This window comes from Pygocentrus nattereri, chromosome 14 (assembly GCF_015220715.1).
Source record: "Pygocentrus nattereri isolate fPygNat1 chromosome 14, fPygNat1.pri, whole genome shotgun sequence".
NCBI lineage: Eukaryota > Metazoa > Chordata > Actinopteri > Characiformes > Serrasalmidae > Pygocentrus > Pygocentrus nattereri.
Window position 1 is genome coordinate 7,548,260 of NC_051224.1, and position 24,238 is coordinate 7,572,497.

General features: G+C 39.1%; 1 protein-coding gene across 3 annotated transcripts in view; it reads left to right on the plus strand.

Annotated features, from left to right (window-relative positions):
• Positions 1-16,363, plus strand: part of tmem104 (transmembrane protein 104) — an 86,217-nt gene extending 69,854 nt beyond the window's left edge. For all 3 annotated transcript variants that reach the window (XM_017705896.2, XM_017705894.2, XM_017705895.1), the window contains exon 10: positions 13,464-16,363. In XM_017705896.2, coding sequence (XP_017561385.1) covers positions 13,464-14,227 — 764 coding nt within the window. In that variant the 3' untranslated portion in view covers positions 14,228-16,363. The remainder of the gene's footprint in view (positions 1-13,463) is intronic.
• Positions 16,364-24,238: the final 7,875 nt, after the last annotated feature.

Sequence of the window (24,238 nt, forward strand, 5' to 3'; positions counted from 1 at the left end):
TACTTGCAAAAAGCAGATCCCTGACTAGGTGTCAATTTCATTTACCGCTATAAAATACCAGTAATATACCTCTGCTTTGGCAGGATAACTGTTTGTTTAGGTGTAATCTAATGACTCTACTATTTAAACTGTTTATGCTCAATCCACAAATGCATTCTTTCATAACAACTGTTGCAAGGTTGGATGAGCTTAACAGGACGTCAGCAAAATTTCCCAAGAATTTGGAATGCCATTTAGACCATTAAGAGAAATTGTATTTTCTAAATATGGAAATTTCAAATAAAATGTGTTTTGTAGAGACAAATTTTGTAGTTTTGTCATTGTTGTATAATCAGGCTAATGCTAGCAAATGCATTGTCATATCTGACCTTTTTGTCAGTGTTCTATGAAGTTTGCCCAACCTTACAACACTTGCTGTCAAAACAAATGCAGATTTATTCATAAGCACCTTTGTTTTGGGATTCTACTTACTTTTCAGGCCAAGCTCTTGGGTACTTACATTTCACTACCCTGTAAGAGTTGGCAGACACTGGATGTCAAGCACCTTTTACTTCCCTTTTTGCCTTTTATGTGGCTTGGGCAGACTGTTTTTTTTCTCTTATGACCCTCAGTGGTCTTAGTCATTACTCACAGCAGACAGCAGGACAAGCTGAAAGCCCCTTGTGTACATCTCCAGTCACCTGTAATGCCCGACGGAAGAAACCATGGCCATATCCATGTCGGAGAAGTGCTAAGTAGGGTGCAGATTAAAAAGCTCATCGAGGAAGCTACCCTGAATTTAAGCCTTGGTGTGCACGTTGTTGGCCTTGCTATTCTACTGTGACCTCACCTATTGCCCAATAAAAAAAAAAACTGATGATCAACTCTCCCACCAAAGAACCAGTCACAATCACATTGAAAGAGACAGATATATGTAAATGATCTCTGTCCTGTGTTGTGCTGCAGTCAAAAAGCAGTTAATTCTAAAGCTCTCTTTGTAACTTCAGTGTAAATGTGCAGACCTAAATGTCTGTAAGTTGAACATACATAAACATTCTGTTTTTCTTGACATCAAATTACATAACAAGACATATTTGCAACTTAAATTTTTTTGAATGGACTGGAGAGTGAATAATTTTTCTCCAACCATTGTCTACATAATGCACAAAGCTTTATCTTTTCCTTTTTAACACCTTTTCTTCAGAGACTTCTCTGGGGAATTTTAAAGGCTAATGCTCTCCGACCTCAAGACTTCTCTTTTGTTACTATCCTGCAAGGTACTGGCCGTTTAGATTTTGTGAAATAAGTTGTTTATTCAGCAGAAATGCAGTTTGTTTTGTGTCTCTGCATTGGTCAGGTCCACCATTGTTCCTCATTGCTGTGCAAAAAGAGGGATAATTACTAGCTTTCAACTGTAGCAGTGGAATATCAAGCGAGGTGGAAGTGAGTAGAGACATGCAGTTTTAATTGATATTGAGTAGTGTGAGTGGAGAGGGACAAGCGAGGGGCTCTTGATTGCTGGCTGGGGATTAATCAACCCTGCATCCCTGGAGAAAAGTTCAGGGCATTGAGAAGGCCATTTATTACTGTTACAGCCCTGGCATGTGGATGCTCAAGGCTTGGAAAACAAAGACTGCAAAAATCAAACACATGGGTCAGGCCTATAACTCTGCATGTCATGAGTCTGTCTGTGGGGAGAATTTAGTGTACATTAACGTGAAAATTGAAGAATCTTTGCTCTGTGTATGGCTCTCGGTACCTTTCGCAAACCTCCACATAGAAATACTGTTGATTAGGGCTGTCAGATTATTGATTAGGGCTGTCAGATTATTGATTAGGGCTGTCAGCAATGTGTTCCCTGTAGAGGACGTGTAAACTTATTTTCACTTGTAAAATACATTAAGAAATTATTTGACGGGGGGTATTTAGATGTTTGCATGTGGCTGTACCTTCTTTTTCAAGAACATAACCTACCTGCAGTAAACACTACTTTTGTCTCCAAATGGTGTAAACCAGTGACTCTCAGTCTCAAGACATGAATTGATTGTCTGAAAAGTAACACATGCTTCTTCTACTTCTTCTTCTTTTTTTTTTTTAATTTATTAAATATCTTAATTTTGACTTTTTTATAAAATCCCACAGGCCATGGATTTGTGCATTCTAGACCAGTAAAATGTGTAAATAACCTCCTCTGCACACTGAGTCGAGTCTTTTATGTGTATAAACATGAACTGTTTTTTAGCCTACTACACTACAGGGCATCTGCATTTGCACACAGTAGCATGTTCTTCTGTGTGTTTAGTAGCTGTTTTTTGTGACTTGCCTGAACATATAGAAGTCATATTATTTAATAATAAAGGCCTTGCTGTTGGTAACCTCGTAGGAAGTGTCTGAGATCTATTCAAAGTGCACGGGAAGCCATTCTAAAAGTTTTAGCATGGATTATGAATGTTAAAAGTCTAGGGGTACAGTAACACATCGCATTGTATCGTGTTGTTGACCCCGACTAGTGACTAGTTGGCTTGGGGCCAACAAACTAGCTCACGACTAGTGCATTGGGCACTGCTGAAATAGACTGAAAGTGGAAATGTTAACATTTTAATGTAAGGCATTTCAGCCATTCGTTTGAAGTATTTTGCTGACATCCATAAATACTATACATGGAAAACCAAAGTTTCTTTGCCTTGATGTGCAGTTTCAGTCTGATAGTCCATATTCAGAAACTAAACTACAGCCCATTTTTAATGAATGAATGTTTGTGATTTATGCATATTTTATGTATATGTATATATTATGTATTGTAGTGGAAGATTCATGTGGCAAAAGATTAACATCACACTTTTCTTGACTCATGCAAAAATCTCATTGAAGACGTTACAAGGATCCAGATCTCTGAAAGTGATTTTTTTTTTTTTAAGGACTTCAGTTCGAAACGCATTAGTTTGGTCAGCATTTCAGCCTGGAGAGCTTTTTGAATGAGGCACAGTAACAATAATTCAACTACCTGTATAATTCCAGGGCATAGAGGTTGGAAAATGGTCAGGTAAAAATAAATGCCGCTGTGGTTTTGGTATATAAAACATTGTAAGTGTACTTAAAAAAAAATAAATAAAATAAATAATAAAACGCAAGCAAAATGTCGTATATGGCTCCTTTGAGTATTTGCTAGACATACTCTACACTATTGTGGTCAACATACCATTGACCAGCAGAGTGACTCACTATAGCTTCAGGGTGCCCTGAAATATAGCTGTGCCTTAATGAATACCTCTAAGCAATGATTCAGCCCGGAGAAATCGAGCCTAAAGGAAAATGTATTAGTCATTCTTATTCAGCGGAGCAGTGCGCTTGCAGTCTCCACTGACTGCTGAGTATTGAAGAGAAATGTGCGTTTGCTTTACACGCTTCAAAAACTGCTTTCTCTTTTCCCTTCGCCTTTAGATCAAACTTTGAGGTGAAATAGCCTTGCCTTTCAGTGGTAGGGATTCTGCCATAGAAGAGAACCTTTAGGTGTATAGATGCCCAGAAAGAGGAGTCTTCAATCTTGTACTTTCCTGCTCTGGCTTAGTATTGATGCCTAATTTCCACCCCTTAATGAGTTCCCCTCTAAACTTTGATTTCTTTTAGACAATAAAATGTGGGCTGATTAAGGGGGAAACGTTTAGATGTCTGCAGTGCTGTACAGCTCGATCAATTGCAGCTCAATAGATGGTAACTAAGCCTTTAATCACGGCTGTTGATGTTGATTTCGCTGCTGTCTTGTTTCCTGAGCTGTCTTTCCCAGCATCTTTGTCACTGATGGTCGGTGGGAGGCAATGGCTGGAAAAAAATCTAAAAACCCTGTGGAAGCAGCTCTCAGGAGCAGTTAGTCAGCTACAAACGTGTCCTTCAGTTATTTTATTTTATCTTCTACAGATAATTACACTGATAGATTTTATCTTCTCATTTGATCATTGTACAATCGTTTGTTAGACATGGACTGATTCGCTTCATGGATGGAATTACTTCAGGCACCCCCGGGACAGTCAGATTTAAATTTTTTTTTGTGTGTGTTCATAAAACTAAAGCAGTTCACTAGAGAAAAAATTTTACTCTCCAATATCTGAAAAAACAGGGCTGCTGTCTCGCAAAGTTTCTAATTGTTTGACAGATTTTTTTTTTTGCTGTGGCCAAAGGCACAATTAGGAATTTCTTAAAGGGGCTGTCAAGTATATTGTAAATATTAATCTCAGTGATCACAAAGATTTGAGGCTTGATGGGCATTAACCAAAGTCAGATTTCTTAAAAATCATGCTATACAATATTTCAAACGTGTATATATATTAAAATGGGGAGGGGGTGGGCAAATCCTGATCAGGATTGAGTGGGTGTTTCACACAATACTTCAACTAAAACTAAATTAGTTATTGCTAGTTTTGTCTCTTGCCTTTAAACACTGCATTTATTGCATGTAGTTCTTTGGTTCTGTCCTTCAGACTAATGGTTTTATATAATATAAGACTTGTTATTTGAAGCTGTATTGGACCTGATGCCGCTGGAGTTGTATGAAGAACAGCATTAGAGTGATTACTGCTGTTAACCTTTTCTGATTTCCTCCTCCAGGCAGTGTTCACAAACCTCAGGACCATAACTAGCTGCAAGACTAGAGCGAGTTTAACTGTCCTGCCACTTTGGAATACTACTCATGTTTAGGCACTATACCTTTATCCAAAGGGGTAAGTTGGACTGGAAAGTCGAAGAAGTGCTTGGCATTTATTGCAGATACTTCACTTATTTAAAAAAATAAAATAATGATGAAAAAATGAGAGTACTAGCAAAAAAAAAAAGAAAAGAAAAATGAGAACATTTTGCATTGTGGCAGTGACTGCACTTGCAAAGGTAGTAGCATAAATTTACTTCAGTATCTATATCATCCATTAGTTTAATTCATAGTTTTTTCTTTGGCTAAAATCATCAGTCAGTGAAGCACAAGTCAAGTCATGAGATATTTAAGTATAATAAGTTGTCACAAGTCAATTTTGTCAATCCTGCAAAAACTATTTGTATTTACTAAAGTATACAACAAATTATTCAAGAAACTTAAGCATTTGTCTTTTTGTTAATGTGTGCAGAAAGAACTTACTTTTACTCCTCTGAGCAGCTAAGACATTTTTTCAGAAAACATGAACCCAATTAACATGTAGTCAAGTTTGTATCTTGTATTAGCTTTGTTGGCATTTTACTCCCACAGAACGAAGTTTGCAAGCACTGGAAATGATGCAGCACTCTTCTTAGAGGATGGGAAATCATTCTTCACAAGGGCTTTGCAATTTCTGGTTGTGGTCCATAAATTAAAAAGGCTGGTTTTGTGAATACAGATAAAGACCAGTACTAAACTAAAGACGAAAATCATGCAATTAGCAATCCTATGAATTCATCATATGAAGTAAGGCCTTTCTAATAAAAGTGTTGGTGTTTCAGGCATTCCTACCTTCTACAAGTTTATTGCTAGTCAATGCAATCAGGAAGCCCCATCACAAAGAAAATGGGCCAAGATGACTTCACACAGAAGTTTATTGGTCCTTGAAGCTGTAGAAGTGCCCATTAGCCTCAGCTTAACGTCAGTCTTTTTGTTTGCAAGTACTGGAAATACAGCAGCACCACTCTCCCTAGGGGGTTGTTAAAGCATTCTTCTCAAGGTCTTTGCAATTTCTGTTTGTGATCCATAAATTAACTGCATATGGAAGGACTTATGTTAGGTTCATGGACGTGATCTGTGGCCGTTTGACACCTGCTTAATGTAGTCGGCACTTGCTGTTCTCCACTCAAGCCCTGGCTGCTGGCAGAGATGTTGGACCTACTGTTAAAGAACAGTTAATCATCTTAACTTGTGGTCTTGTGAGGTAGGCGGCTCGATCAAGTTTAAGATTTTCTTCTATGGCTTAAGGTTGAATTACAGAAAGAGTGATGCTAGGGTTACTGACAGAATTCAACAGGAATGTCAAAGGCTGTGTCCTTCAGAGAAAAAGTCTTCTGCATTTGAGCCTATGTTGTGCTGTAGACAAATGCATTACCAGGTCTTTTTCAAAAACGCTGATTATATCGCAGTGTGTGTCATGTTCATTTTAGCAACTTGCTTGCTGTTTACACTTGGCATTAAAATGCATCTTGTATCTTTGTACATGGAAAAGACATGCACAACCATGTTTGTGAATTTGTGAGGCCAGCTTGAATGTCTTCACAGTTTAACATTATGTGGGCTGTTTTTAGGTATCTGCGATCAAGCATTGCCTTACAGACACAAAATTTGAAATGCCTTCAGTCCCCTATGAGGAACAATTCGTAGTTCTCCCTGAACTACGTGACTGAAATTTTGAACTGCGCTTCAGCTGTGGGCTCAAAGCAAACCATACATAACTAGTTGTCTTTTCTTTCTCTGTAACTTGTAATGCCTGGAGCGCCGTGCAACTGGAGTGCAAGATGTTTCATTAAGGAAACACACCAGTGCAATACTATCCTGATTTAAATATTGCATGATTAAAGACATCTGATAGCTGGGTGTGGAATCTTCAGTGTTTCCCTGTCATAGGTCAGTTGTGGGCTGAAGGTTAGGGAGCCAGCCTTGTGAGCAGAAGGTCACCGGTTTGATTCCCTGAGCCGACTGTACATGACTGAGGTGCCCTTGAGCAAGGCACCTGCTCCCTGGGTGCTGCGGATAGGGTTGTCCACCACTCTAATCTAATAGATTTTATTTGTCTTTTTTAGTGGTAGACACTTTGAATCTACCTGTATTGTTGTGCATGCCAACATCCAGAAGGGGGAGCTTTCACTGCTTTCCTCGTCAAATCTTGTGTTTCATCATTTCCTATTTCAGGTTTATAGCAGCGTATTTCAGTAGAATTTTTAAGGTTTTTTGACATAGGACTGTGACTAGATGCTAGAAGACCACAGCTAGACACTGCTTTTCCAGAGGAAACCAGCTTTTCTTTGCTATACACTATTATATCAATGGGAAAAACACTGGATTGTTGTGCACTTGCTCTTTGAAAAGTGGTAGTTGTGGAATCTCATTTTTAAAGTCACATTACCCGTTAAGTAGAGTTGGTCTCCTGAATGAAAGAGACAAGTGCTAAAAGAAAGACAGATGAAAAGCTTACTTTTAGAACGGAATGGAATTAACACTCACTTCCACCGTAGTTTTCAGACTGGTTGGGAATTAGAATGCGTCTTTTAACTCCCCTCTCACGTCTCCCAGCAGAGCTCCCCTGTGCTGCTCATTAAGATAGAGGGCTACCTAAGCGTAGAACAGCTGCCAGAGTAATCCTTTTAGCTTAGTCCTGGCTGCGTGCCCTATTCGCAATCCTACAGGTCAGTTCTAATCTCCCCAAGGCTTCCCTTTTGTTTCCAATGGAACCTAAGTTACAGAACTTCACCCAATGTCATTCTGCCCCACCAGTGCCACACCAGGTGAGGTTCACGCCTGAAAACACCACAAACATTTCTAAAATCCCATTGTGTTGCCCTTCACATTGTTTCTGTTGATGCCTGAGGAATTCTGATGACCCTGTGCTCTCAATACCGGTGTGAGCACTGCGCTGTGGCCCTTTACTTTTTGCTTTCCCACCACAGACAGTGGCCGAATTGCTTGCTTTTGTGTCTGGCTGTCTGGCCCAGAGAGGGCAGAACTTTATGGCACCTAGGGTTAGCAGTTCAGACCTGGCCGCCAGCACTGGTGTCAGATACAGACATATCAAGATGAATAAGACTTGAAGACATAAATACCAGTGGCATTTTCTCCGCTTGTCAACAAACTCGCATGGGGGGCATTGAGGCTGTGTGATGAATCACTTGACCATGTGTACCTAGACAGAATCACATTTCAACCCTAAACAATAGAGCTCTCTGCGCTGAAGGTTAAGCATCCATACAGTGGATGTGGCATGCCGTGTGGTGGCGTGGCATGTCAGAAGTATTTGGATTAAATGTGCCCTTGATTCTGCAACTCGCTTGCTCTTTAGTCTGCCTCTATTATTACAGCAGTAATAAGTCTCAGCTTTGCTTGTGCTCTGTCAGAGTGTGTGCTCTCTGCTGCTGGAGCAGTTCTTTACTCAGGATATCCATGGCTGTCTATAGAGCCTGGGTTTTAAATATGTATACAGTACTGTGCAAAGTTGACCATCCTTGTATTTGTTTAATTTACAGTCAAAATGGCCATTGAGTTATTTATCAGCATCAAAACATTTAAGAGAAATTTACAGTGTTACAATATAAAATATTTTTAGTGTTTACTTTGTCCAACTTTTGTTACCTTATTACAGCTTCAGTTCTTTTTGAGAGACATGCTTGTAGGTTTTCAAAGAAATTTGAAGGGCCATTTTACACTTTTAAAGTTCAGTCTGGGTCCAACTCCACATTTATAGATGTCCAGTTTGCGTTCTAGTGCGCATTTTGTTCTTTTTTTTTTTTTTTTTTTTTTTTTTGTCTTATTCCTTTTCTCAGTAATGGCCTCTCACAGTGAAAGCATGGACAGTGGAGCTTAATTTTCTTCTCTCTCTCACTCAAGTTGCATTCATGGGCTTTAGGTTAGGGAACCAGCCTCGTGACCGGAAGGTCGCCGGTTCGATCCCCAGAGCCGACAGCACGTGACTGAGGTGTCCTTGAGCAAGACACCTAACCCCCAACTGCTCCCCGGGCGCTGCGGATTGGGCTGCCCACCGCTCTGGGCAAGCGTGCTCACTAGAGTGTATGTAGTGTTTCACTTCATGAATGGGTTAAATGCGGAGGTGAAATTTCCCCATTGTGGGATTAATAAGTGTCACTTAATCTTAATGAAATGTCTTAAGTACTGTTTATCTAATGGTGACAGTTTGGTGGTCTATTAGATCTTACATAGTTGTTAGGAGTCCTATAGTCCGATTTCTTCCTGTTTTGAATCATTTTAGACTTTCCCCTTTCTTATGCAAATGGAATATTTCATAAATATCTACTTCAGCCATTTTAGATGCACATGAGAAATTTTTGTGTGGGTGCTAAGGTGTGTTTGGGTTTTGCTTGTGTGAGTGTTACCACTACATTATGACTCCTTTTGGAAACAGTTTTTGATGGGAGGACACAGCTGTAACTTATTTGTTTTGGGACTGGAAGAATGGGAGAGTAAAAGTGGCAGTGGGGTGCATAAAAGTAAAGAATGGGCAAAAGAAATAATGATAGATTTATAGAATTACAGAGTGTGGTCTTTTGACTTTTATAATCTCACATTATAAGTTTATAATGTGAATTCCAGTATAGTGTTTTACCATGTTACCTAAAGGACACAGTCATCATGAAGCTTCTGTGTGTACTCTTCAGAAGCTTCTGTGGGGGACGTTGTGTTATATGTCTTAACCAAGTCAGGCTGTGGATAATTACATTGCGTCAATATGACGGCATGTCCAGTGGCAAATGGAAAACACTGCAGCTCAGCACAGGACGTTTAGAGGTTGGTCCCACTGCGGATAACATTATCATGTCGGCTGCGCTCATTTAACTTTCTTCCACTGTCACACCGCGTTTCTTTTTGCGCTGTGTCAAAGCGATAAGTGTTGGCATTGTACTGCAAATGCTGAAATCCTGCAGTAAGAATGGGATATAGTAGACCATGATGTTAACCCACCAATCGAGCCATTGTGGACATTTTATATATATATATATATATATATATATATATATATATATATATATATATATATATATATATATATATACATACACAAACTTAAGTCCTTTCTGTGATATTTGCACAGCAGCAGTTAATGGTCGTTGTTCAGCCAACTCCCAAATAGAATCAGTATTAAGAGAACATTGCTGAACTGTGAAAAAGTAACCACGTTTGGTCAGCAGTGAAGCTGATTTCATTATTATATTTAGTGTTCTTTAGTAGTTTTAGTGTAGTATGCAATAAAGGGTTAAGACAGCTTCTATTTAGTTTTTGTCTGAAATTGATGTAGAATACGTTTTTTCTGTGGATTAATTGAATTAGATCCACGCTGTTGATTAAAAATGAATTACATTTTTATTTTTGTAGACTTTTTACATCGAAAGTGGTGATCGGGGTCCAAGCACAACGTACAGAACCAGTAAAATATGGGGTCTCAAAGGAGAGGTCTTTGAATATAATACATAACTTGTCGTTGCATTGTTGCTTAATGTCTGTATTTTAGCCTCAGTGTGCACTAGAAATAAATGAAATGTTCTCCTAGGATTGATGCCATAAGACTTCACTACAGAAGACAGGTTTCTAAAATTGTCACCTGTTTCAAATTTTTGAAATTTGAGGTCTGAGGTTTTGGTCTGATACTTTTATGAAAAACTGAGATGATGTCATTTAATTTATTAGGCAAAAAAATGGTTTTGAGTAGGGCCTTACACTGGTGATGCACTTTGTGGTTCTTGTGCTGACCTCAGGAGCTTTTTTCATAATCTAATCGTCAATCTACAATTGACAATTCATTTATACAGACAGATATTTTCTTGTGGAAGGAATCCTGGCCTGTAAAATGCTGCGTATGCCTATTTATATTCATGCAGTTTTTTTTCTCTCTTTAACTTTTAGATTAATCCTAAATGGGCTACTGATTCATGTTATTCAAATGAGGGCATTGGCATTTGCATGTTTCTTGGTGAGAAGGAGGTGGCATGCTCCTCATCTATTTCTACACTTTCTCGCCCCTCATGCCGTAACATTGTTCACATTACTCTCGTTTCTTTCCAGGGTACATTTTGTCCTCGTAATTGGAGTGAATCATTTTATTCCCCTGACATACATTAAAGTGCTACAGCAGGAGCACACAGCTTCTGATTAATAGACACAGCACACATTTCCCAGACACTGTTTTTTTAAAGCCAGTGAAATACTTCACCTTTGTCTGCTGCAACCCAAACCTTAAGGACATTTGACATTCATGTAACTGGACAGTCTTTACGCTAATGAGGCCCCCTTGGTCAGAGCTCATGTTGTGGGGACACCTACATGGCATATTCCCTCAGATTAATTACGCATCAGTTTACCTCATCCGCAAAGCCACCAGGAAGGACCTAATCCATTTTCCCTGTCAACAATGATGGTTTGCTTCTGCTGCTGATTGGGCCCAGATGCATTGCGAGATATCTCCTGCAAGGACAACAAGAGTTCCCGTCCCCTCCCTGCCTAGGCAGGCGATGCAGCACGCATCCTAAAGAAGTCAGGGTCAGCACAGGAGGAGGAGGAGGAGGAGATGGAGGAGGAGGGCTGTGACTAATTCCCGCTGTAATGGTGTGATTGAGCAGGGAGAGGTGAGGAGACAGCCCGGACTCAACACTCCATAACAGGAATGCCAAGCCTGCTTTGGCGTCCCTTAGAGATTCAGCCACCCTGGCAGTCACGAATGATGCATTCACGCCTATCGATTCGAAATGCTCGCTGCTGGAGGCTAGGGTAGGGTTTGCTTCAGCAGTTTACTTCTTTTAGGGTTGACTGGTTGATGTGGATGGGCCCCATGCTGAGCAACACAAGTGTGGTTTTTTTTTTTTGTTTTGTTTTGGGTTTTTTTTTTTTGTTTGTTTGTTTTTTTTTCCTCAGCTGAGCCATGTAACTTTTATTACTTGTGCTCTTTAACTGACTTGCAGTCACGTTGCATGGACAGATTTAAGTTGCATGTTTTTTGTAGACCAACAAATCTGTCTACCTTGTTGTCCATGCCGGTGACATGTTTTCTGGGAGTGCTGTCAGTCCATTCTACTAGCTTTCTTTACCAGACCATTAGAGCCTAAACTGCTCCACCTGGTCAAGTCAGCCTTGGAGAGCATCTCCACTTCAAGTTTATTTGATGTAATTTGCTGGGTTTTTTTTGTTTGTTTGTTTTCTGTTTTTTTTTTTTTTTTTTACTGTATAAGATGTTGAGAAGAAAGTGGTGACAAGGGCTTTGTACTCTATGTACTATGTTCAATTAACAGATTTTGACCATTATCGAAGCATGGACTTTTAAGTGCACCTTTGCATCTAACCTTAAGGAGAGTCATATATTGCAAGAATAGAGATCAGTCATATTTAGGAAACAACATATTTGAATTGCGTTAAACAGGTTTTTAGTTTAAAAAGTTTGAAAGTTATGACTGTTGTTTTTGCTATACTATTTAAATATAATTTCTGTTTATTTTTTGTCATTTTGTCATTTTTGTCATTTTGTCATTTTCAAAAAGGTCCAGTCTACATCATTTTTTTTTACTTATTTCTACTTCCTTTTTTTCCCCAAAGTCAACAAATGTGATGGAAAGGATGTGCTTTTCTTTCCAGAAAGCTAAACTTTGTGCACAACAATAAAGTTTCCTACATTTTAAAGTATAATGATAAAATATACAACAATTGTAGTAGTGTTTGACCACAGTAAAGAGTATAAAACATATTACTTTAATTCAGGCTGTCTTTTACCATGTCTTTTTATCCTTCTGTGAAGAAAAGGTCAAATTCTGGGTGTTGATTTTATATGCTGATGACCACTGCTTTTATTGGCTGTCTTAAGAGAGAGCATGGTAGAGGGTGTTGCCTTGTGCTTTGATGGAGAGCTCAACAATAGCTGCAGCTAGTGTAGTATAGTGAGTATAGTGTACAGTATATATTGTTTACACGAAAAGCCAGAAAATCATAAGCATGTGCCAGCAAAGCAATGTTCTATGCAGCAGCAATGTAATGCACTTTATATGTAGCTTTTTTTTACCTCTCTAGATTAAACGTAGACATCTGAAATAGACTTTCAGGTAACACACATTTTGCTTTGGATTCTATTACCTTTTGAATGTTGACTACTCAAAGTCTGTTAGCTACATGCCCAACTTATAGTCAGCTGAAAATAGTCTGTTAGTGTTTCACATAGTGTAGTACAAATAGTGTTAGTGTTTCACATTAGATTCAATCACATTTTCTTTTACCGACATTTAAAACAATTAAATATTTAACAAATTTTTATTTATTTTTAACGGAAATGGAAAGACCATTCAAGACTGAGTTAATTTTGGGAAGGCAAAAGTTGAGTTGTAAGGCAAAATAGACCCAAAAATAAACTTTTTAGACATACCACTATTTCACCACAATAAACATTACATACAGAAACTCAGAATACACGTGTAGGTTCAAAGATCATTTAGCATGGTAAATAAGATCTATATTTGCATTGTAGTCATGGCAACCTCTATTTCCTCCACCATTGAAAAAGAATTCTGACTCTAAGTTTCTGTGGAAAGGAGTGTTTTATATCAAACCACTCTGAATGATTTTGCTTTCATCTCAACAGTTGAATCGCACAGAAATTTTCACAATGCTGTGCTGTTGGTGCTTTTATGTAAGTCATAATTAATGTAATGTAATTAATGTAATGTAACATAACTGACTCTCTCTCTCTCTCTCTCTCTCTCTCTCTCTCTCTCTCTCTCTCTCTCTCTCTCTCTCTCTCTGTCTCTGTCTCTGTCTCTGTCTCTCTGTCTTTGTCTCTCAGCTTTCACCATGATGATTATTCTGGCACTGATCCGCATTGGCAAAGGACATGGCGAGGGCCACCCTCAAGTGGCGCAGCTCTCGGGAGTGCCCAATCTTTTCGGTGTGTGTGTCTACTCCTTCATGTGCCAGCACTCCCTGCCCTCTCTGATAACGCCCATCTCAGAAAAGCGGCGGGTGGGTGCACTGCTACTGGCTGACTATGTGCTCATCCTGGGCTTCTACAGCCTGCTGTCCTTCACGGCCATCTTCTGTTTCGATAGTTCGCTGTTGCGAGACATGTACACACTAAACTTCACCGATAACTGTGACGTCCTGGGTGTGGCATTCCTGCGCTACTTCTTGGGCCTTTTTCCAGTGTTCACCATTAGTACTAACTTCCCCATCATAGCAGTCACACTACGCAACAACTGGAAGACGCTCTTCCATCGAGACGGAGGCACCTACCCCTGGGTGGTGGACCGCATTGTGTTTCCCCTCATCACTTTGGTGCCACCTATAATTGTGGCCTTTTGTACTCATGACCTGGAAGCACTCGTGGGCATCACTGGAGCCTATGCAGGCACAGGCATTCAGTACATTATCCCAGCTTGCCTTGTGTATTTTAGTCGGCGCCACCTAGAGCCTGTGGTTGGAAGGGATGCTGTGAACAAGCACAGATCTCCGTTTCGGCACACATTCTGGGTAGCATTTGTGGTACTTTGGGCAACTTTTTGCCTCATGTTTGTCACGGCTAATATAATTCTGACAGAAAGCAAGAACTGAGCCTGTGTTTTACATGGATATATTGTTTTTTTGTTTTTTTTTTTGTTACTACTGTAATTGAAGTCATACAGGTTTAGCGTTACATCAGTATTTTACACACTAAGTAGCATTTGAGCATTTGGATTAGTTTAACCTGGTTTAATGTTAAAGGGACCAAAATTTGTTATGAATCTACATCATAACTTCAAGAATTCAGTACTTCTGTTGAGTACTCCATTAGAGGAGTCATTTAAAAGTCTTTTCAGACTGTAGATTGAGTTTCTGCTTGGAAGGGTCACCTTGTGGAAGTTTTATTTGCACTGCAGTCTATGCACTGCTTATAAGCTTTTACAAACAGCAGTCAGACTTATTTCTGGCTCATCCAAAACTTTTTTTACTTTACTTTTGGCCTTTTTCTGAGTCAACTTTAGTCCCCTTATTAGGCCAGTTAAGGTCTGTAGGTCGGTACGTTCCTCTTTCTGGCCAAAACACAGCTACAAAACAAAATATACTAATGCTAAGCATGGATGAGGAGAAGTTAAGAAACATACCAAGAAGGGGCCTTTCATTTTCTTTTTCTTTTCTTTTTTTTCTTTTTCTTTTTTTCTTCATTACCAAATGACGTTGACATCCACGTCTGCCTCAGTATGGGCAAGGAGCAGAGAAAAATGGCAAAGCAAATCAGGGATAATCAGTCTTTCATGGCTGGCATTTTCAGCATTCCTAACTGACTGGCTCTTTGCGTGTCCTTACCTGTGAGTGATGGAGTCGTGTGCTCTGCGGCATTACTGACGGATGTGCTCAGAGCTGGAGGGCAGTCTTGGCTCCTCACCAGACTGCTGGGGGCTTGAAAAACTTTTTTGAATGAAGCCTTTGTGCTTGAGCTCAGTCTAGCTGGACATCAATAGTCTGCCTAGTCTACGGAGACTGAGCTTTTTGTGTATAAGTTACTGCACCTTATTACAGCTTACCCAAGCACACTCTTTATGTGTTTGTGTCTGTTGTCCATCGATGTAGAAGATCTAGCTGAGTTGATGTTATTGTTGCTTTGGAGGTTTATTGCTTTATTACCTTGCTTTTGTCATGTTGCTGTTCAGTCTGAATATACATCAGATCCAAATATATGGCAGCTTCGTCCAGCCCTACCTTGAACAGCTTGAACTGAAGTGCTGTGTGATTCTTGTTTTTTAAAGTTACTGGTTTTGTGTTTTGTTTTTCCTGTCGTTGTCATTGTTTTTGTCATCGGGTTTCAACCAGACGATTGGTACCTCAGGATTCAGATCCACCGTGAATCAATTACCGAACCTGTCCAGCATTTGCGTCATAGCTGTTCACACTTCACTGTCTCATTAGGTTGTTGTCACCATTCTCTTCGTGTTCCTTTCATGCGTTTTTGTGTCGCACTTGATCGTTTGATCATTGACGACCCGTTTGATACTGTAAATTGATTGCTGCTCTCTGTGAGAGTGCGCTCTCTCTCTCTCTCTCTCTCTCTCTCTCTCTCTCTCTCTCTCTCTCTCTCTGTCCTGATCAAAGCAAAGGGAAAGCAGCCTCGAAACCGTGACTGCTGCCACCTGCGGCATTGCAACAGTGCTCTACTTTTGCACACTCTGCCTTGCGGGCTTGTGTTTAACCTGCTGAAGATGTGTCTTTATAAATATGGCACCCCAGTTTTATCGTTTACAGTGTATATGGGACAAAGGCAAAGATGGAGGTTTAGCATGTTGGGTGTTCTTATATTGCTCCCTCGTACTTCATTTTCCTGAGGGACATTGTAGCAGTATATAGTATTGTACCTGATGGTGCGGAAGTCACCATGAACGTTTAATATTTTCCCCAGACGATTTATAGTCCACAGTGTTGTTTGATAAAGTGTCTCCAACCTCCTTTAGTTTGAAGCCGAATTCCTTGCGTTTTTTATGGTTCATTTGGAGTTGGTTAAAATTCATGAGCAAATGTGTTTTACGTTGACTCATGTGAATGATGATACTGAAGAAAACTGTGCCTTCCTCTCAGAGTTGAACCTATCTTTATATGGCTAATGTGTCTTCGTGTTCTACAAAGCCTATCAGATATTCTCTGCATGTAAACCACTTCATTTAACTGACAATCAGTGTCCCATCAGAATAAACACGGGAAAATTCCTTTTGAAATGTGTTTGACTGGTTTTCTCTTTTATCTCCGTTCATTTGATGCTGTTACAAACATTAGCAGAGATTCATGAAGTGATGTGGTCATGAAAGGAATCTTGATTACTAAGTTTTTAAAAATGAACTTTAAATTTATTGGTAATTGCATGTTGAGTGTTATTACTTTTATTTTATACTTTGCAGTTCAAATGTTCTTATGTAATTACATGTTTAATTACAGGTTGTCTGTGTGTGAGTTGCATCTACATTGCGTTTTGCACCAACCCACTGACTTTTTCATGTTCGCTTTGATGTCAAAATATAACAAAACCATTGTTTAGGATAGTTTTTCTTTCCCTGAAATCAAGACTAACATGTGGTTAAGGCTGGAGGTTTAGACAGAATTACTCGGCTATGACTGAGAAGTAAAAGCTAATGCCACCTGCATCTTCTAAGGTCTAATCTTAAAGGACACTTTCCCTCATTTCAAATTATATGCAGTATCAAATGTCAGTGATGCTTTTATTTGGAGTGCTCCTTTTCAGTTGAAACAAAGACTCTGTGGACTCTCAGTAACGTGAAAAACATGAGAGTTAGGATTAGGTTTTGGGTTGGGATCAGGGCCAGGGTGAGGGTTAGGTTTTGCGTAATGGAAGTAACGTATTAACAATACATCTACTTAATGTAAATAATGTATCAACAGTACATCTACAAGATATTTACTTCAATGTATTCAGAGGCTTCACAACTTCACTGATATGTTGATGATGCTCTGTTAAGAGTTTATTAATCATCTACAAAGAACCACTCCCAATAAAGTTTTTAAAATAAGCTTGAATCCAGTTTCTGGTACTGGACTTTGTAATTGTTAGTATGTAATAACAAGTGCTGATTCAGTTCCTTTATCTGCCTGTTACAAATGACAAATTCCAAGACCAGGACCTGGATTCAAGGTTAAATCTGAAGACGTCTGCTGGCAATGTGCTCCAAGCATTTTTCTAAGAGAGATGAAATGGTCACAATGAAAGAGGCAAAAAGGTGCAAGACAGATATGAACATTAAGGTTAAAATGCTTAATCACCCATTCAACTGTCTTTATGCAACATTCTACAAGATGTTTTGAGAAAAAAAACTGCTTTATAACCAAGAAATACAGCGCCACTGTACTGACAAAGGCTCAGTGTCTTAATGCACTCACAATGCTCCTGAATTTAACGATTTTACTATGCATGATAACAGTTTATCATGCAAACTCCATGTAGCCACTCCCAATTAATGCTGGCTCATGAGGCACAGGGCTAACAATAAACAGTGAAATAATGAAAATGTCAACAGGCTTGAGACAAAAAGAATGAAATTTAGTGATGGAGAGATGCAGCGTTGATGGGTTCTTTCTCTGGAGGTGTTGTTTAACACAGGCTGTGTGCGCATATTGCAGCCACATCACAGCATGCTTTTGCTCTGCGTCTTATCCCATGGAGTCAAAAGCATTTAGTTGGTTTTTAAAGTGAAAATACGTTTATACATCCCCTACAGAGAACACACTCCTGCACCTTTTAACACGCATTTACTGTTTATTTGCTGAATTTAATATAACGGGAAGAAAAAAAGAAAATGCTGCCTGAGGAAAAGTGATAGCACATTTAGTATTTTGTTGTACTGTAATTTGGTGTAATATGTTAAACCAAATCAATTGGAGCTGTACACAAAAATGTACAGACCAATACTATGTGTTTGTCCTGTAGAGGAAGTGTGCTTAGAAAATCATTTGACCAGGGGTTTTGTATAGAACTGTATGTACAGTACTGTGCAAAAGTTTTAGGCATCTAAGCAAATGTTTAAACAATTGAACTCAGCAGTGAGTTTATCACAATATACATTAGAATAAAGTCATATTCATAATTCAAATAAACATAAGAACAGTAAAAAGTCATTTCTTGGGTCCGAATTTTTCCTTGACACCTTCACAATGTGTCTTGGGTGCCTAAGACTTTCGCACAGTACTGTCCATGTAGTAAAAATAAATAAATAAATAATGGTACATATTCTTTCGTCTATCAGCACATCTTTTGAGACCCTGAAAGTTACACCTGGTTTTAAAATCGATGTAAAACTAGTAAATTTAGTGAATTTATAAGCAGCTTCATGTAACTCAGTCTGATATTTTTATTTTTTATTTTTTTCTCTTCACTGCCCTTCTTCAAATGCATATGCCTGAGGAAGGGAAGTGCATTGTGTTTTACCATGCACACGGCCCATAAATTGATGTCTCCTAAGCAGTTTTCATACATAGCGCTCGTATATAACATTCGATTTGGGCCTGAAACGGGCACGAAAACCTTAGCACCTTGGAAACTAATGGTATTTTATTGCAGGATCTATTATGGTTCTACTTCTTTTGCCATCAAAATCTTATATCCCTGTTCCACATTCACAAATTACTGCACCTTTAATGGTAAATTGATCCTTGGAATCTTTCTGGCATGGTTTCAAATCAGGTTGAAAGCCCAAAAACATTCTTCAAAATGCACTTACCATGAAGCAAGCGGTACATTCAGCATCAGCTCCCTTTTAGAGACCCTTCACAGCCTTTTTACAAGGTTTAAATGGCTTTTTTGAATATGTGTCAATATTTTCATATGTATAAGCTGCTGCTGCTGATACGACAGACTTTGCTCAGAGTCCAACAGTGAAGTTTTATCTCGGAAACCGGCCTGCTTTTTCGGGGGGGGGGCCTGTTCAGAAGCTCCAGTGTAATTCTTTTGTGGCTGCGCAGGTCTATCTCTTCATTATCATCATATAACTCCCAGCTGAATTTCATTTCTGCCGTGCCTGTGACACTGTAATTTAATTCGCCCTCTGCCCTTTTGTGCATGTGGGTGTGTATCGTGGAGGCTTGTAATTGGAAATTACAACTTTACAACTTTGCACTGCTTAATTTATTCACAGCTTATTTAATTTGCTCTGATTTATACCGTGTTTTGACTGAGAGGCGAATGAGGAGGCAGCGCAGTGTTGCTGGATTTGGCTGGGCTGCTTTAATTGGATGAGATGAGTGGGTTTTATGGACCTTGTCACTCTTGGTAGTACTCAGTCAAGCCCTGCTTCAGAGAAATGAAGCTGGACTGGAAACGGAGCGGTTGCTGATTGTGCCTCCATCATTGCTTTTTAGCCCTCTGATAGAACTCGAGTGTGCAATTTGTCTCAATTAAGAAGCAAAACGCTGCAAGGGCAAAACACTGTGGCATATTCGGCTCCACACTCTGTGAAGCCTATTTGCATCCAAAACTGTAGGTGAAGGTTACGATGGATGATATGGCAGAAATGTACACAATGTCAAACGTTTGGACACATCTGCTCATAGAACTGGTTATCATTTATTTACCACTTACTTTCTTACCTATTTACTTACTATTTTCCACATCTTACAATAACAATACAGACATCAAACCTACACACAGACCGGCCACTTCGTTAAGTGCTCCTCCTTGTCCATTTTATCAGCTCCACTTACCATATAGGTGCATTTTGTAGTTCTTACAGACAGTAGTCCATCTGTTCCTCTGCATACTTTGTTAGGCCTCCATTTCACCCTGTTCTTCAATGCTCAGGGCCACCAGTGAGCAGGTATTTTTGGGTGGTGGTTCGTTCTCAGCACTGCAGCTGCTCTGTGGTGGTCCTGAGCATTGAAGAACATGGCAAAAAGGGGCTAACAAAGTATGCAGAGAAACAGATGGACTACAGTCTTTAATTGTAGAACAAACTACTTAATGAAGTTGTTAATTGTTGTATACTCACATGGAATGACTCCAGTCAGACATCTTGGCCTTCTACTAATAAGGGCTATTTAAGCCCTGCTGTCCCACGATTGCCTGTAATGCATTAACAAGGACAGACATTCCACTAATTAGCATGAAAGAGAAACACGCAGTAAATAGGATGATAGAGTAATTGTGGTTCCAAAGCTACTTTTCCAACAAGTCCTAAATGAAAACTGCTTGTTTAAAAATATTGTATAAAATGTATTTATTTGGTTAGTTTTGAGTATGAATTCATTTGGAAATGTATATTCATCTTATAAGCAACTGAAATGTGTAGCAACAAGTGTAACATTGTAATAATAAAACTTTAAGAAAACATACGATCAAATGTGCCCAAGCGTTCACTGGTGGGACAGTTGTATGCAAAAGTTTGGCCACAAACCAGTCAAATTACATGTTGATTTTCTAAGAAAATATGAGTTAACACAACATCTACAGATGTTTCCTTCATTAAAAAACAATGAAAACATCAAATGTGGCCTGAGCAAAAGTTAGGGCACCTTTTATATGTTTAATATTTTGTTTTTCCCAGTCTGTCAAATTAATAGAAATAGTGCACCACAATTAGGAAATAATGTTATGTGGATTTTAACGTATTTTCATTTAGAAAATCAACGTCCTTTGACCAGCGGTATAACAATTTTTCAAACCGACTGTATATCATAACAGTACGAAGATATTTTCGTAATACACCATATGTGCCACAGTCTATTGCATCAGCATCATGAAAAAATATGAATACATTGATTCAATGTATTTAAAGTGTTTGGGAAAAATACAATATTTATGAAGGATCCAGAAATCTGTCTGTTTATGACACGTCCAGTTGTACAGTGTTCTAAAAGTACAGATAATACATGTACACAAATGTATTGTAACATAATTGATCATGACAGTAATAGTATATTGCCCACCCTTACTTGAAGGTCAGCTGAACTATGCTACAACTGGACTATGCTTGATAAAGAGATTGACTTCATAAATGTGCTCTCTCTGCTGGGTCATTCTCTAACATGCACCTTCACCTGACTTAAAGTATGTCTTTATTTAAGCTGTGCTCACATCGATTGGAAGGGAGAGGGATATCGATTTCTAAACCTGCTGCACAAACAGGATTTAATAGAGTACAACATGTATCCACAACACTCTTAACCCGACTGGAGTTTGGGTGGGATACAGGACTTGGTGAAGAGCGTTTGTGCAAAGCTGTCAGTTGTGTGAACAGAATGTGCCAGAGCATCAGTGCCTTTGCTTTTCAACTACTACTAACTTTGGAGTGTTCCAAAGAATGATAATAATGTGCAGTAAAGTAAGCACAGATTGTTCTGGCCAAAATAAACAAATCAGGATAGTTTCAAATGTAAACAGAAGGTTTGCTGTACTGTTTTGCTGTTCAGGTGGCTCTCAATCAAATGTTTGGTTTATTTATAAAATAAATAAAAACAAGCTAATACATTCTCTACAAAGAACACATTTCTACATATTTTAATGCACAATTACTATTTATGTGCTGTTACTGTTTAGCATACTGGGGGGAAAAGAAAAACATAAAATGTCTCATTTACAAATTTTATGGCACAATAAATATTTTATTTTATTTCCACCCCAAGATGTTAACTTTAGCAATTTTTTTTAAAAAAGCAAGTTTGTACCCTTGATATATAACCGTATATTCACTTTAAACCAACACTTGTAATTTAACTGTGGGTGTTCAAACTTTTGCATATGCCTATAATTCATTTAGTCACATTTATGTTTGTAGTGTATTTTTAAAAAGAATACAGAATTATACCAACATAATCAAATTGAATCTTATTGTGGGCGCTGCCACAGCCATACATAACTGAGAGTCCAAAAGAGCATAATTGGCTTTTTTCTTCTCCCATCACTTTTTGCAGTGCTAGCCAACATAGGTGTAGGTTAGCTGACGTAACCAAATTGGCAGTTAGCATTCTCCTCCAAGCGTGTTAAGATGTTCAGTGATGTTATGTTAGTGGCAGTTTGAAAAGATGTGATGGCTGGCTTCATGTGTCTTGGAGGAAGCACCTGCTAGCCTTCAGTAGCATTATGTAATGGGGGAGACCTAGCTAGCAGATGGGAACTGGCCATAACTAAATTTGATGGATGGATGGATGGATGGATGGATGGATGGATGGATGGATGGATGGATGGATGGATGGGTAGATAGAGAGAGAGATAGATAGATGGATAGAGAGATGGATAGAGAGATAGATAAGATTTTATAAACAGTTTACTAAAGCAATGCTTCCGAGACAGTGAACCCCAGATGGTCCTTTTTTTTTGCTTCTTTGCTGGGTCCCTGATGACCGATTTGAGAACCACAGTTCCAAAGAATCATAAATTGAATGGCGAGGTCATAGATTTGCACCGAACAGTGCATAAAACTATATATGACTCTTCCTGTTGTCTGAATTATATCTGCTGTCTGTTTAATAGGACAGCAAATAGGACATAAAGTGAAACAACAATGCTTGACATTCCTTATTATTGAGGCATCACTGTGGGATAAAAGGTAGAGTATGTGTTTGATTCAGTGGTTCAACCTTTTGTCCCATTGTTCTAACTCTGATTGTCAAAGTAGGGAGGCTAACATGCTGGCCTCTGCTGGCTCGTCCCTATGGAGGCCAGCGAGTCTGCACTGTCTGATAACAGCTCTGTTGAGGCCTGTAATCTCTACCTGCTGAGGTGTCTGTGTAAACCGGCTGCTTTAATTCCCTCTGCCGGCGGCCACCGACGGCTCCATTAAGGATGATTTACGCTGCTCTGATGGATCAGGGTTACTAAGGTCTCTCCTGTGGGTATCCATGTGGGAGAATGCTAATAGAGGCAGTGAGTGCCTTGGGTGGATGTTGGCCTTTTCTGCTGGACTAAGACCAGCTTTCCCTACCCACATCTAAACCTTAACTATAGCACACTGGTCTCCAATCTGTGAAAAGGCCAACATTTGCCAAGCTGTGTTTGTACTGTTACTGAATCTCTTGGAAAAGATTGGCAAAAAAAACTAATTTGCACAGTTTTTTCCCGTCATGCCAACTGTAGTCAGTCAACCGAGACATGTTGGGTATCTGAAGTTAACTCCATTAGTTTGACACTTGAGCTACAAGGCTAAAAAATGGATAAACATACAGACCATACAGAGAAGTCAGGCTTCAAGATGGCCACTATTGTTTTTAGCTGTGCAATATATCAGGATGTGGGCAGCGGGGCAGCTGAGGGGGCTACAGCGCTTCCGGTTTTCAGGATTCTTTAACTGCAGCTGAAAACATATTTTCAAAGCCTGCTGTACATTGTATCTCTTTGTCTCTATTCACTCTTTACTGGGTTTGTCAGTCCTTTTATTGGATGTTCTAAAGACAACTGCATACATTACACTGTGTTTGTCCAGTTGGTGTACTCACAAGAAAGTGTAGATGCCAAGTGTAAAAGTACATGCAGAGTTCTAGGATGATTCTGAGCCCCAAAGCAATGTAACATTACTTCATAATAAATAAAAAAAATTCAACTTACTTACTTTTAATTTCCCTCTAACCAATATCTCGCCATCTCTGTGTTGAATCTTATAGCTGGTATCGCGCCACATGACAATCTGATTGGTTACCTGGCTCATTTGCTATGTACAGGCCAAAGAAAAGTGAGCGGGGTGTGCTTGTTGTATTATGTATGTTACTTGCCATCTCTTATCACTTTATAGCATGGTATAGAAAGCTTTGTTAGTAGACTCTTAACAGATTATCAGTAACACATCAACAACATATCAGAGAAGTAGCAGTGCAGCATCTGAATGCACTGAAGTAAATATCTTGTTGATATCACTTACATTAGATGGATTGTTCATTTGTTATTTCCATTATGCAAAACCTAAACCTGGCCAATCCTAACAGTAAACTCAACCTCAACCCAAAACCTAATCCCAACCCTCCTATATTTTGGACACCTTACTGAGAGTCTTGCATGTTTGTGTTGTGTTTGGTTCATCTAAAAGAACTGCTCAAAATAAAGTGTCACCAAAACCTCCTTTCTGACATCATCCTTAAATCAGTCACTTGCTTACCTCAAAACCA